Here is a 13,286-nt window from a genome sequence, read left to right on the forward strand (position 1 = left end):
TTGATATTTCTACGGATACACATTTTGATACATTGACTACTTCACTGACAGCAGTCTTTAGACCTGCTGAAACAGGTGAGGTGAAATGATGAGGTTAACTTCGCATTCAAGATTATTGGACTTGCAGGCATGTGCATGTGCATAGCTGCATCTACTAGTCAGTTATAAAGCCTGTTTTATTGTGCTAGCTCACCAAGATACCATGAAACAGTTTAACATGGATACCCCACTCAGACACAGCAACTGACTCCGAGCCGACCTGTCATTGTTTTACCCCCTAAATGCCGATCATCATGCAGGGTAACAACAAATACCATCTATCTGTTTCTAAAATTATTATTTTATCAGGAATAGTATATTCCAATATCGTGTTATTTTAGTTACACCTTAATATGTATATTTAAAATAATAATAGCCATAAGCATAGCACTTTGGTACAGCTGATCGCTGCTGCCGGGTACTTTTTACATTTGGAACAATTTGATCAGTCACCATCGAGGCTCCGGCGCTTGCATTCCCCAAAATTTGATGGTGACATATAATAGTCAAACCACAACAAATATGACTTTTAATGGGTCAAAGAATGGCATTTATGATATATATATATCCATTCTCTGTGAATTAAAGTTCATTTCAAGGTTTCAATAGCGGCAATCTGACCATGGTTGCCGTAAGTGACGGTGAGTTGTTTGATTTCTACACACATGGTTTCGCCTAAATTAATGTAAACAATATTGAATGAAATCTTAAATAAAATAGTTTACAAACATAAGTCCAGATATACAATGAACCCTTTTTATAACCAGACAGTGTAATTACATGATTAATTTGTTGACTTCAGTACAGATTTGATGACATGGTATTTCTAATGTTACGTGTTCTAGGGCAACCCCCCTTGAAACCCCCCTAATTCTAGGTACAATATAAACTGCCCAATACACAATGATATATGGTATGCATCCAGGGATCAAGCCACCACTGACCCTCTGCTCTCCAGGCAGACTTCCTATCCACTAGGCCACGAAGGTGGTTGCTGAAAGAAATCTAGTATAACAAACCTTGTTGCGATCTCAATGGCCATCTGTATGGACTTGCTGAGGCTGTCCCTCATCTTTGTGTCCGATGGCTCAATGCTCTGAACATCGATACTGGTAATTACCTGGTGATATAAAAGAACACAGAATCATTATACATGTTCAACAAAAGCCTACAGAAATAAATGCTCACAGTGCCACAAAAATATACTATTGGTCAGGCAACTTATATCCATATTCCTGAGGCAAGCGTGTCCACTAGGCTATATCAAAGCCTAGTTTCTATGCTTGCTACATAAAGGTGAGGTGAGGTGAAATGGGGTTTAACGTCGCGTCCAAGATTTTGGAACTTATATAGCGACGTGCATGTACGTGTGTGTGTTTGTGTGGCTGCTTGTACTAGTCTGGACTGATGCCGATTTATAGTGCTAGCTCACTGAGATACCATGCCGCAGTTTAACATGGAAACCCCACTCAGACACAGTATACTGACTCCGAGCCGACCAGTCCTTGTTGTAGCCCCTTAATGCTGAGCACCAGACAGGGTAACAACAAGTACAATCTTTTAACGTCTTTTTGTATGGGATCGAACCCCGGACCTTCCGCTCTCCGGGCGGACGTTCTACCACTAGACCACGGAGGCGGTCCGGAAGGTGGTGAGTAAGTAAAAAAGCTTACAACTTTATGGATAACAACTTCTGGTTTATTGCATATGGTGAGGTTTCGATGTAGATTCTAACACCGTTATCAAATTGTTATCCATAAAGTTGTATGTTTTCGTACATGATTAAGTATCACAGTGTCCACAAGGTGCATATACCAAATCTCTGCATTTGGTGGTAAAAAAGTAAACAAACTGATTCATCTTATACCGTTTGAATCCAATGTGAAACTGTTTTGAACATCATAAAATCATATATGTAAACTTATATCCATCTTGTTTATGCCCAAAACTTATTTTTCGATGTATGTTTATATGTGCATTGAAATTTACGCAAATCTGTTACTGCCACATATTACTAAAGACATGCAAGTGTCTTTTGATATCAAATATACCAACACAAGTTGATTTAAGTCTGAAACTCCAAGGTCTGCGAGGGTGAGATTTCATTTATTATCCATTTCTTGCAAATTTTTCAGTTTGAAAACAGTAATAATTAGTGTCGAAAGTGTCAAAAGTACAGCTAACAGCTTTCAGTAGCAGAGGGATCAGGAATGTCATTTGACTGAGACATCAGTAACTGAAGACTTCACAATGGTCTGCAACGCATAGTGATGCAATATGATGGCCACATACCAAGTTGTTTTCACTAAATCGGATGTGAGAGTTGAGCTTGTTATTGGCAGGGTTGACGCCGAACACGGCCGTTCGAATGATCTGCAGGGAGTGTCTGTGGAACTCATCAAAGTGGACCAGGGCGACAGCGGCTCGGATTCGGCTTCCTGGAATCACATGTTGAGAAGAAACGGTAAAACTTGCTGGTTGCTGGTTGCTGGTTGCTACAGAATTGTAAATTTTCTAATAAATTGTATATTTATATACTTATCCTATCTCACACTATGCATTTCTTCTTATTCTTCGATCTTGGTGTGGAAATGTCCTAGAACAAAGTTTCCAGCTTCAAAAAGACCACTCACCCAAATACATCCCTTACATCACCAATCACCACTGTGATCATGGTTCACGCACCAATAAAATCCCGTGCGACACAACCCCAGCGGCCTGATCACCTGACATATCCAGCACCCTCATTGTCAATTCTATCGCTATTGTGTTTTCATACGTTATTCTTGAACACAGAATTTTTTTTTATATATTTTTTTTATATATATAAAATTTAAATACACGACATCACTACTAAAGTTTACCATTACCACTAAAGTGAGTGGTATTAATAACAATGTCTACTGTGTACCACATTGCCATTCTACAATTAAGATTGCTACACAAATAAGTTAGGTTAGGCAACACTTAAGAAATCTTTACCTCTAAAGATTTTGAAAACTTGAAAGTAGGGCAGGATTTTGTTTTCATACAGAGGTTTTCTACACTGGGGTCAAATTGATCACGGTTGACCAAACAAAATTTATGCCTGTTTCTTTTTTGGGATGGAGGAGGTCACACCAGGTGAACTTTGTAATCAGCCTATCAGAGTTAAGGCTTCTACATTCTCTTCATGAGTGTGTGAAGCATTTGGACATGCATTAGGCAGCATATCTGATGTCTGTATCGTGAAAATGGCCAGCACCCTGTCGTTTCTGGGCGCCATGGCATCAACACCAAAAACGGATTCCTATCAACGGAATATTTGTGTTCTGTGTGGATTTTCTTTTGTACAAAAAAATATTCTTGAATCAAGGTGGTACAAAAATGGGTCAAGAACCCTTCACTTTCATCAGGAAGTCCAATTTTGGTCTGGTTTCACCTCACATAACCTCACATGGAAATGGTGTCAGACATATCGGAGTAAAAGATCTGATTGTAATCATTATTTTTCTCACATTGTTTAAAGCTGCACTTACAATATTCCAACGGTCTGTTTTATCATCGAGTCTGGACCAGACAATCTAGTGATTGACATCATGAGCATCGATCTATGCAACTGGGATATGATGCCATACATCAACCAAGTCATGGGTTGCTGAAGACTAATTCCAACCCAGATATATTCATAGGGGTGATTTTAATGAAATTGGCTTGCTCGGGGAGCTTGAATGAGAACCTTTGCAAGTCAATTACAATTAACACAAGTTGGTATCATGGAAATAAATTCTTTTGTCACAGAAAATATTTCAGTCTTTGGAGAGAATTATTTTTTCCCAAGCATCATACTTACCAACTTGGCGACTAGCAAAGCCGATGAAGTCAGGTACAGCAAAGATTTTCTTCAAACTTGCTTCATCATCTCTATCATACTAAAAATAAACCAAACATTCCGGTTCATTGACAAATGATTAACTTCTACAAACTATAAACATGTCAAATGTACACATATTTTATAAAAATAAATAAAGATCTATAAAAATAATTAGAAATATATCATTGTAAAAAGTTGTTAAAATGTTTAAAAAATCACCTCGAAATGATTGTTAAATGCTACTTGGATTCGAAGTCTTGCATGATCTGACGTCTCAACCTGCAGGAAAAAAAATTAAGATGTTGTTCGTTACATGTTACATGTTACAGAAACATCAGAATGGGTAACGTGGTATAGTTTAATGCCAATCAATGCTTTGTCGCCAACATCACAATGTACAAAGTGAGATTTTGTCTAAATCAGGATGACTTAGTTCTCAGGTAGCAAAACATAAATAGGAGAATAATCTTTACAACAAATGTATACACCTTGAGAAGACTTCCATTCAACCATCACTCATGGAAAGACTTCCATTCAACCACCACTCGTGGAAAGACTTCCATTCAACCATCACTCATTGGAAGACTTCCATTCAACCATCACTCGTGGAAAGACTTCCATTCAACCATCACTTGTGGGAAGACTTCCATTCAACCATCACCCGTGGGAAGACTTCCATTCAACCATCACTCGTGGGAAGACTTCCATTCAACCATCACTCTTGGAAAGACTTCCATTCAACCATCACTCATTGGAAGAATTCCATTCAACCATCACTCTGAACGACACACATAAAAAAAAAAAAAATAGTTTCATGGTGCAAAACATTCCATATTTACAGTTACCGGGGTATCAAAGATCCCCTCACCTCCAGAATATCTGTGATGAAGTCTGGTCCCAACATCATGCACAGTGACTTCAGTGCATTGGCTTTCTTTGGTTTGCCGGCTGATTGACAACAAGGATCATACTTTTAACATCAGGGTCATACAAAATCAATAACATCCAAACATTGTTAACATCAACAATACATTAATACATGATTGTTTGGTGCACAAAGCAATCTTAGAGATGTCACTATGATTACTTAATATGTTAAAGTCTATGAATGTGAAGTGAAATTGGGTTTAACGTTGTGTCCGAGACTATTGCACTTATAAAACGACATGCATGCACGTGTGTGTGTGTGTGGCTGCTTGTACTAGTCCAGGCTGATGCCGATTTAAGTATACTGACTCCGAGTTGACCAGTCCTTGTTTTAGCCCTTAATGCTGAGCGCCAGACATGGTAACAAAAAGACAGACAGGGTACCATCTTTTAACGGCTTTTGTTATGACGCGGCTGGGGATCAAACCCCGGACCTTCCTCTCTGTGGGCGAACACGCCACCACTTGACCATGGAGCACTAGTTACATACTCTAGACCTAGCCTAGGCATACGCTCCATGGCTCCAGACAGTGGAGGATCATCCCTTTTTCAGAAGGGGATGAGCGTTCTCACACAAAACATCAAAATTGTCTTAAGACAAATTGTTAGTCTTATGAACCTTTTAGATATTGCATTTATATATAAGACATAAGAGTGAGTGGGTGAGTATGGTTTTACGTCGCTTTTAGCAATATACAAGCAATATCATGGCGGGGGACACCAGAAATGGACTTCACACATTGTACCCATGTGGGGAATCGGACCCAGGCCTTCAGCATGACGAACAAACACTTTAACCACTAGGCTACAGCCCCATAAGACATGAGGACAAAGAGTGACAAAGTGTCATACTGAGTACCGGAAATGACCATATTTAAGCCCAGGGCCTAACAACAGGTTTAGGACCTAATAATTCATCCAAAAGTAAGACCTGAGCTTAAATATGGAAAATATGCAAACTCATTTAAGGACTCATTTAATTACATTTTAATTAATCATCTTTTTTCAAATTCAAAAGTACCATGTGACACTTAAACACCAAAACATTGTGAAATACAATTAAGGAAACCAATGTGTCATACTCGTCACGATATGGCTGAAATATTGCCGATGTGACGTTAAATTTTAACTCACTCACTCAATGTGTCATATAAACATGAAAAGCCTCAAAGCGCTAATAATCTGAAGAAAGTCGTGATTATCCACGTAATATCATCACATTCCATGTGGTTTGAAAATTCCAGTCCGCCTCTGGGGATAATGGTAGGCATCTGCCCAGAAAGCGGAAGGTCTGGGGTTTGATCCCTGGCTGCTTTTTCCCAAAAGTTGTTAAAAGATGGCACTTGTTGCTACCCTGCCTGGTACTCGGCATTAAGGGGCTAAAACGAGGACTGGTCGGCTCAGAGTCAGTTTTCTGTGTCTGAGTGGTGTATTCATGTTAATCTACGGCATGGTATCTCAGTAGGCTAGCACTACAAAATCGGCATTAGTACAGGCTTAAATACATGCACTGGCAGTACATAAACTATCAACTGACCACTGAGGCTGAGAACGTTGAAGTTTTCATGTGGCCCCAGGATGATGAGGTCCGGGCCGAGGACCACCCTCGCTGTCTTCTGCATGTAGTTGTACACCTGCAGGAAGTCACCAGTGTGATCACGCATTGGCAGTCTAAGAAATTCATCCTTATAAGACTAGTCCAGAGGACTAGTGTAAACCTTATTCACTATTCCTCAGACTTTGTAGCTATTTTTTAAAAAGGTATTTTCTGTCAGGTTTGTTGAGTTCCCAAATTGAAGCATTGAGAACTGGTGATAGCTCTCAAATTCTAATAGACAATGAGGACTACCTACATAGTTATTCAGTAGTGTCGGGCTAGCTGACAAGCGTGAATTCTGAAGGCTGCATTGGTTGAGGAAACAGAATGGTAGGTAAAATTGATCATGGAACTAACATATCATCAAGACTTGCAGAGGTAGTTGCAGGAAACACACCATGAAGTTAAAAAAGGATGCAACTTTTAAAGTTTTCTAAGTAAACAGGTCTGCCTATACATACTACTCAAATAAAGTGAAGGACCACCTGCTTCTTTCATATTACTGCAGTTAAATTGTCATGTTATAAACCACCTACCTGGACAGCTGTGTTACCAGGGCAACGGTAGGTAACTATTTTGGTTTTGTTTCGACCCTGAGAAAGAAATAATAGACATTATGATGAGTGACAGTGGAGCAGGATGTTGGACTGTAATGTAAGGCTACAGCAAACCACAATCATAGGGTTCTGGTGTGTCCAAGGGACACAACTCTACACAGCGAATTGCAGCACCTCAGATGCCCTGGTCAGGCTATAACAGACTTCAGGAATTATGTTATGTGGAGCTGTAAATAATCCAGTCAAACCAGTGATTGATATAATGCTGGGCCAAGATGACAATCAATCAACTAAGTGGCCAAGGTTGACTACAAAAGCGGCCTTGCATCCATCTTCCCGAGGCAAGAGAGTTAACAGACTTTAAAAGTCCAGTTTCCACCCTTACTGAACTAGGCTGGAATAACTGGGCTCGATCGTAGCCCCAACAGTGGCTATTACCAGTTATGTCCCTTCTAAGCCTCTCCTATGGACAATCAGATTCCACCTCTCGTATCACTTGCATTTGATTCACACAAAATGGTGGAGCCCAGTCAGGACGATCTGATCTATATTGTGATAAAATGGGTCTTACATCGCGAAATACATCAAATAACATGAGCACCTTGATTAAAAAAAACCTGAAAAGATTTGGAAAATATCTGCTGACAACGAGTTGGCAGTGCACATGCTTTGCAAATCCTGCACTCGACCGAAATCTGCACGAGAGTTAACAAACCGGATTTCGATTTCGGTGCACGATTTTGATTGCACTATGAATAGACTTGTTAGTCCAGCCAAAATGTAACTCCATAATACCAGGCTAGTTCGGCAAGGGTGGAAACTGGACTTTTATAGTCTGTTAACTCCCTTGCCTCGGGAAGATGCCTTGCATCAAGCATAATTTGCTATTCTAACCGACAAAAGCCCTCATGTATAGTTATGTGTAGAAACACATTCAGCTCAATATCTACCATCCTGATTTGTTTATTTTTCATATTCAGTGACACCTCATCAGTCTAACAGAATCTACAATAGTCAAATCTAGATATTAGATATGACTGCATGTCGATGAGTAATAAAACACCAAATCTTATAAATAATCCTCGAACAAAAACAGTTAATATTCTTGTTCCTGCAGATGACTGCCAACATCTGCTGTTAGTTGGGCTGATAGTAAAACATTGCCTGCAATTCAGCAATTGCCTCAACTAGTGTTATAAATTTGGCTGAAGTCTCATCTTACAGACCAATTTACAAATCATAACATTTTTGTCGTGTGTGTTTTTTGTTGATGAAGATGACACCAGAGTTCTATGCCAACGTACCTTGAGAATGCTCGGGTTGATGGATTGCTCATAGTACGCCAGTTTTCGGATGTTACCATCTCCGATTCCACCGCCATTCCTAAAATGATACCAAAGAATATATTTTAGAAAATACACTCATCACCACTTCGTAAAACTCTCCATAGTAGAGGGCTTGTTGTCTACCAGCTGTGGAAGTGTGTACATTAAGGGGAGGGCATTGTACATAATGAAGGCTTGTATTATACAATTTTATTCCAAATATTAGATAACTATGCGATAAATTGCTAAGAACAATGAAGAACAATGCATGGTCTACTTCACGATTAAACACTGTTCTATCATGACGTCATTTCTGGTGATTCAAATATGCACTCGCAACTTGATGTCATCATATATTATGGACAACGTTATTATTGAGAGGGAAGTATCTGCTATGTTGTTACCCATAGATGTAGCTGGCTACACAGAAAAACGCAGTGGCCGAATGATCGCATCCAAAAGTGGGAGCGATCTGACAATCGGTATGAGGAGAAAAGGTACATATATTCGACATGAGGATTAAGAGAATATGTGGGAAATACCAAACTTATGGTAAACTGGACTTGTCTGACATTTCCGAGGGGGTATTCTATTCAGGGAGTCAACATTAAATACGGGTAAATATTTCTTAATCTTGTACATTCATCTACACCCTTAAGGTGAGGTGAGGTGAAATGGGGTTTAACGTCGCGTCCAAGATTATTGCACTTGCATGTACGTGTGTGTGTTTGTGTGGCTGCTAGTTCTAGTCTGGACTTTATACTGCTAGCTCACTGAGATACCATGCCTCAGTTAAACATGAATATCCAACTCAGACACAGTATACTGACTCCGAGCCGACCAGTCCTTGTTTTAGCCCCTTAATGCCGAGCGCCAGACAGGGTAACAACAAGTACCATCTTTTAACGTCTTTTGGTATGACGCGGCCGGGGATCAAACCCCGGACCTTCCGCTCTCCGGGCGGACGCTCTACCACTAGACCACGGAGGTGGTCTACACCCTTAAGGAAACTGTACATACCCAATGTTGATATCTGATAATAAATAAATGACTAGTGGTCAATAAAACATTGCAGGGAGAATAAACCATGAATCTGGTGCCCCTCGTGGTATATTCTCCCTGCAGTGTTTTATTGTATGATAAACAGCTCCCACTCGTTTATTTCTGAAATATATGATATAAACAAAACAAAACCACTCAGCTTTTAATCTCTTATAACAGAACATGGGGGACTGTATTCCTGACAGACATCGTGAGCACAAAGCAGGGATCAATTAATGTGTCATGACTACTTTGTTTGGAATATGTGCTGAATGACAACTCAGAGACTTATCTACACTTGCTCACAGGCCAATATTTGGCCCTAAGTTTGCAGCAATACTGAATTTTCTTGAGTATAGTGCACACTTTTTAAAAAGAAAACCACAGCTGTGTAGAAGGGGGTGCGCATTATACACGAATTCATGAGTTTTGATGTTTTTTCCCCCATGGAAAGACATTACCGCGAGCCCGTAACACCGGAAATACCATGTCAACAAATCCATACTGAAGTACGAAAATTAGTCATGTAATTACACTGTCTGGATATAAAAAAGTGTTCTTTGTATATCTGGACTTATGTTTGTAACCTATTTTATCAATTTTATTCAAAATTCTTTTTAATATTGTTTTAATTAAATCGTGTGTGAAGCAATCGGAAGAATTATTTTTTTTCAAAATATTGAATCCGCTAGAGGGGGGTGCGCACTATACTCAAGAAAATATGGTACTCGGAAAAAATTAACAAATGGGAACATAATTGTACTATTTTGTATAAATGTAGTCAGTAGAAATGACTACTCATAACAAGGCCATAACAGAGGAAGAGGCACAGTCGTACATTATTATATTGAACGTAATGTTAAAATGCCTCTGAAACATAAGAAATCCTAATTCTGAACACATTTTTCCCAAGGGACTTAGTTTGAAATGCTAGACAAATCCCAGCAATGTACTGTTGATGAAATACTTCAATGATAATATTCTGAAAACAAGTGTGTACAGATTGTGATGGAAGAGTCCATTGTTGGGTACCTGAGTATCTCCTCGACCTCTGGAGTTAATGGTTTCTCCCACAGTTCCTCGTGGGCGTTCAGCATGTATGAACACGGTCCCATGACACTTCTTATCTGGGGACACACACAAAATTAAACAGGTAATTCTATCAGGCCTCAACATAAGCTGACTGATTAATGATTACTTCAAAACATCACCACCAGGTTCTCTTTATGGTCTGGGCAGTGGGATGGTCTCGTGGTTACGTTTGATCGTCATCAGTAGGCATGTGTTTCATTCCCCATGTGGGTACAATGTGTGAAGCCCATTTCTGGTGTTCCCTGCTGTGATAGTGCTTGAATATTGCTAAAAGCAGTGTAAAACCATACTCACTCATATTTGAGTGATCCAGGGAAGCATATGTACCCACAGTGTTTTTGTTTGTTTGTTGTTTAACGCCGCACTCAGCAATATTCCAGCTATATGACGGCAGTCTTTAAATAATCGAGTCTGGACCAGACAATCCAGTGATTGACAACATGAGCATCGATCCACACAATTGGGATCGATGACATTCATAAAAAAAATCAGTGAGCCTGACCACCCAATCCCGCTAGTCGCCTCTTACGACAAGCATTGTTGCCTTTTACGGCAAGCATGGGTTGCTAAAGACCTATTCTACCCCGGATCTTCACGGGTCTACCCACAGTGTAAAATGATGACATTTTGAAATCTACATGCCTCATTCACCACCTGATTACTGACAGAGAATGGGGTCAAACTGCATGCAGACAGGTTTCAATATCACTTCTCAGATAGTGTGTCCTGTGCCACATTAGTAAGAATATAATATGCACTCACGCATGCACGGACAAACGGACGAAACCTATTTCTATATTCCTTGCCAACTTCGTTGGGGCGGGGGATAATAATAGGCCATTTATATTGCGCATATTTCCACATCACACAGGGGCATGCTCAAAGTGCTATTATTACTGTGGTCACTGGATCAGTGAGCACTCAACAATCATTCTCAGCTCCCTGTGGAGTATACAACCCAGATTCACGGGAGATCTTGCTGACTGCAATGTAGACCATTAACACCACTATCTATGAATACACAATGACTTTTACAAGAATATTCATTTTATAAAGAAAGAGTTATCCCAAAAATAACATTTACTATATTTGACCACTTTCTAAAAGGCATTGTATATTCATAACTTTCAGCCATGGGAGCTGTGCCAATGTACACTTGTCAGAAGGGTACACAAAGTACGTGATCTAAACTACCCTTTGTCAGAGCTCCATTCTGTTGAAGCCTCGCTGATAATGTGTGCTGGTGATTAGGTGCCTCACTCTGAGAGTGTGGGTTCAAATACCAGATGGGACTCAACCCTTCAAAGTACAAGAATTTGTACTTCACTACAAAAGCGTTGCCCCAGATATACTCGACTATGTAATGCTGTGAGCATACCTTCCCGGTCTGTCTGTTCTGTACATAGATTCCCTCATTCTTGCTGAGGGGTTTGGTTTCTCTGGAACAAATAATTAAATGTCATGAGCAACCTCAAACACTTATGTATGTCCCACAATGCATAAATCAGAGGTGATATTGTGATTCATATTATTCAACTGCAAGAATTAAATTCTCTTCACAATCTCCACTTCAATGGGTGGGATAGACCTACGACCTACCTTCTCTTCAATTAAATAGGTGGGAAAGATCTACCTTCTCTTCACTTCAAGAGGTGGGATAGACCTACCTTCTCTCCACTTAAATAGGTGGGATAGATCTACCTTCTCTTCACTTCAAGAGGTGGGATAGATCTACCTTCTTTCCACTTAAATAGGTGGGATAGATCTACCTTCTCTTCACTTCAAGAGGTGGGATAGATCTACCTTCTCTTCACTTAAATAGGTGGGATAGATCTACCTTCTTTCCACTTAAATAGGTGGGATAGACCTACCTTCTCTTCACTTAAATAGGTGGGATAGATCTACCTTCTCTCCACTTCATTGGGTGGGACAGATCTACCTCCTCTCCACTTCATTGGGTGGGACAGATCTACCTCCTCTCCAGTTCATTGGGTGGGAGAGATCTACCTTCTCTCCACTTCATTGGGTGGGAGAGATCTACCTTCTCTTCACTTAAATAGGTGGGATAGATCTACCTTCTCTTCACTTCAATAGGTGGGATAGATCTACCTTCTCTTCACTTAAATAGGTGGGATAGATCTACCTTCTTTCCACTTAAATAGGTGGGATAGACCTACCTTCTCTTCACTTAAATAGGTGGGATAGATCTACCTTCTCTCCACTTCATTGGGTGGGACAGATCTACCTCCTCTCCACTTCATTGGGTGGGACAGATCTACCTCCTCTCCAGTTCATTGGGTGGGAGAGATCTACCTTCTCTCCACTTCATTGGGTGGGAGAGATCTACCTTCTCTTCACTTAAATAGGTGGGATAGATCTACCTTCTCTTCACTTCAATAGGTGGGATAGATCTACCTTCTCTTCACTTCAATAGGTGGGATAGATCTACCTTCTCTTCACTTAAATAGGTGGGATAGACCTACCTTCTCTTCACTATCTCCACTTCAATGGGTGGGATGTACTCGACTGGTCCTCGGATCAGCCACAAGTCACCTGGCTTTCGTTTAGGCTTTCCTGTTGTAAAAAAATGTGTCAATGAAAACTTGAGTAATAGGTTTACTTTTACAAATGAGCAGGATCTAATTAACAAGCTTATTGTGGTTTCATATGTTCTATTTGGGATCAAGGTTTATAGAAACTTGTCTGCTAGTCCTGGGCAAGTGCAAACCTGGAAGTATTACTGGCAAAGGAGAGGTGCAAGGGAGGTAACTCTCATTCCCAGAAGTCCTTAATCTGTGTTAACATGGGACTCAGATCGATGTGATTGTCAGTTGTAAGTTGATTGGTTGGGCTGG

The 13,286-nt window shown here is 40.1% G+C and overlaps 1 protein-coding gene across 2 annotated transcripts in view; it reads right to left on the reverse strand.

Annotated features, from left to right (window-relative positions):
• The window catches only part of LOC124146061 (major vault protein-like), a 42,734-nt gene that overhangs the window by 12,356 nt on the left and 17,092 nt on the right, over positions 1–13,286 (reverse strand). For both annotated transcript variants that reach the window (XM_048393397.1, XM_048393398.1), the window contains 11 exons: positions 12,915–13,005; positions 11,810–11,870; positions 10,372–10,466; positions 8,278–8,356; positions 6,953–7,009; positions 6,357–6,453; positions 4,761–4,840; positions 4,112–4,171; positions 3,872–3,950; positions 2,332–2,477; positions 1,059–1,159 (listed from right to left, as the gene is read on the reverse strand). In XM_048393397.1, coding sequence (XP_048249354.1) covers positions 1,059–1,159; positions 2,332–2,477; positions 3,872–3,950; positions 4,112–4,171; positions 4,761–4,840; positions 6,357–6,453; positions 6,953–7,009; positions 8,278–8,356; positions 10,372–10,466; positions 11,810–11,870; positions 12,915–13,005 — 946 coding nt within the window. The remainder of the gene's footprint in view (positions 1–1,058; positions 1,160–2,331; positions 2,478–3,871; positions 3,951–4,111; positions 4,172–4,760; positions 4,841–6,356; positions 6,454–6,952; positions 7,010–8,277; positions 8,357–10,371; positions 10,467–11,809; positions 11,871–12,914; positions 13,006–13,286) is intronic.

The sequence above is a fragment of the Haliotis rufescens genome, unplaced genomic scaffold, assembly GCF_023055435.1.
Source record: "Haliotis rufescens isolate VD_foot unplaced genomic scaffold, xgHalRufe1.0.p SCAF_12, whole genome shotgun sequence".
Lineage (NCBI taxonomy): Eukaryota > Metazoa > Mollusca > Gastropoda > Lepetellida > Haliotidae > Haliotis > Haliotis rufescens.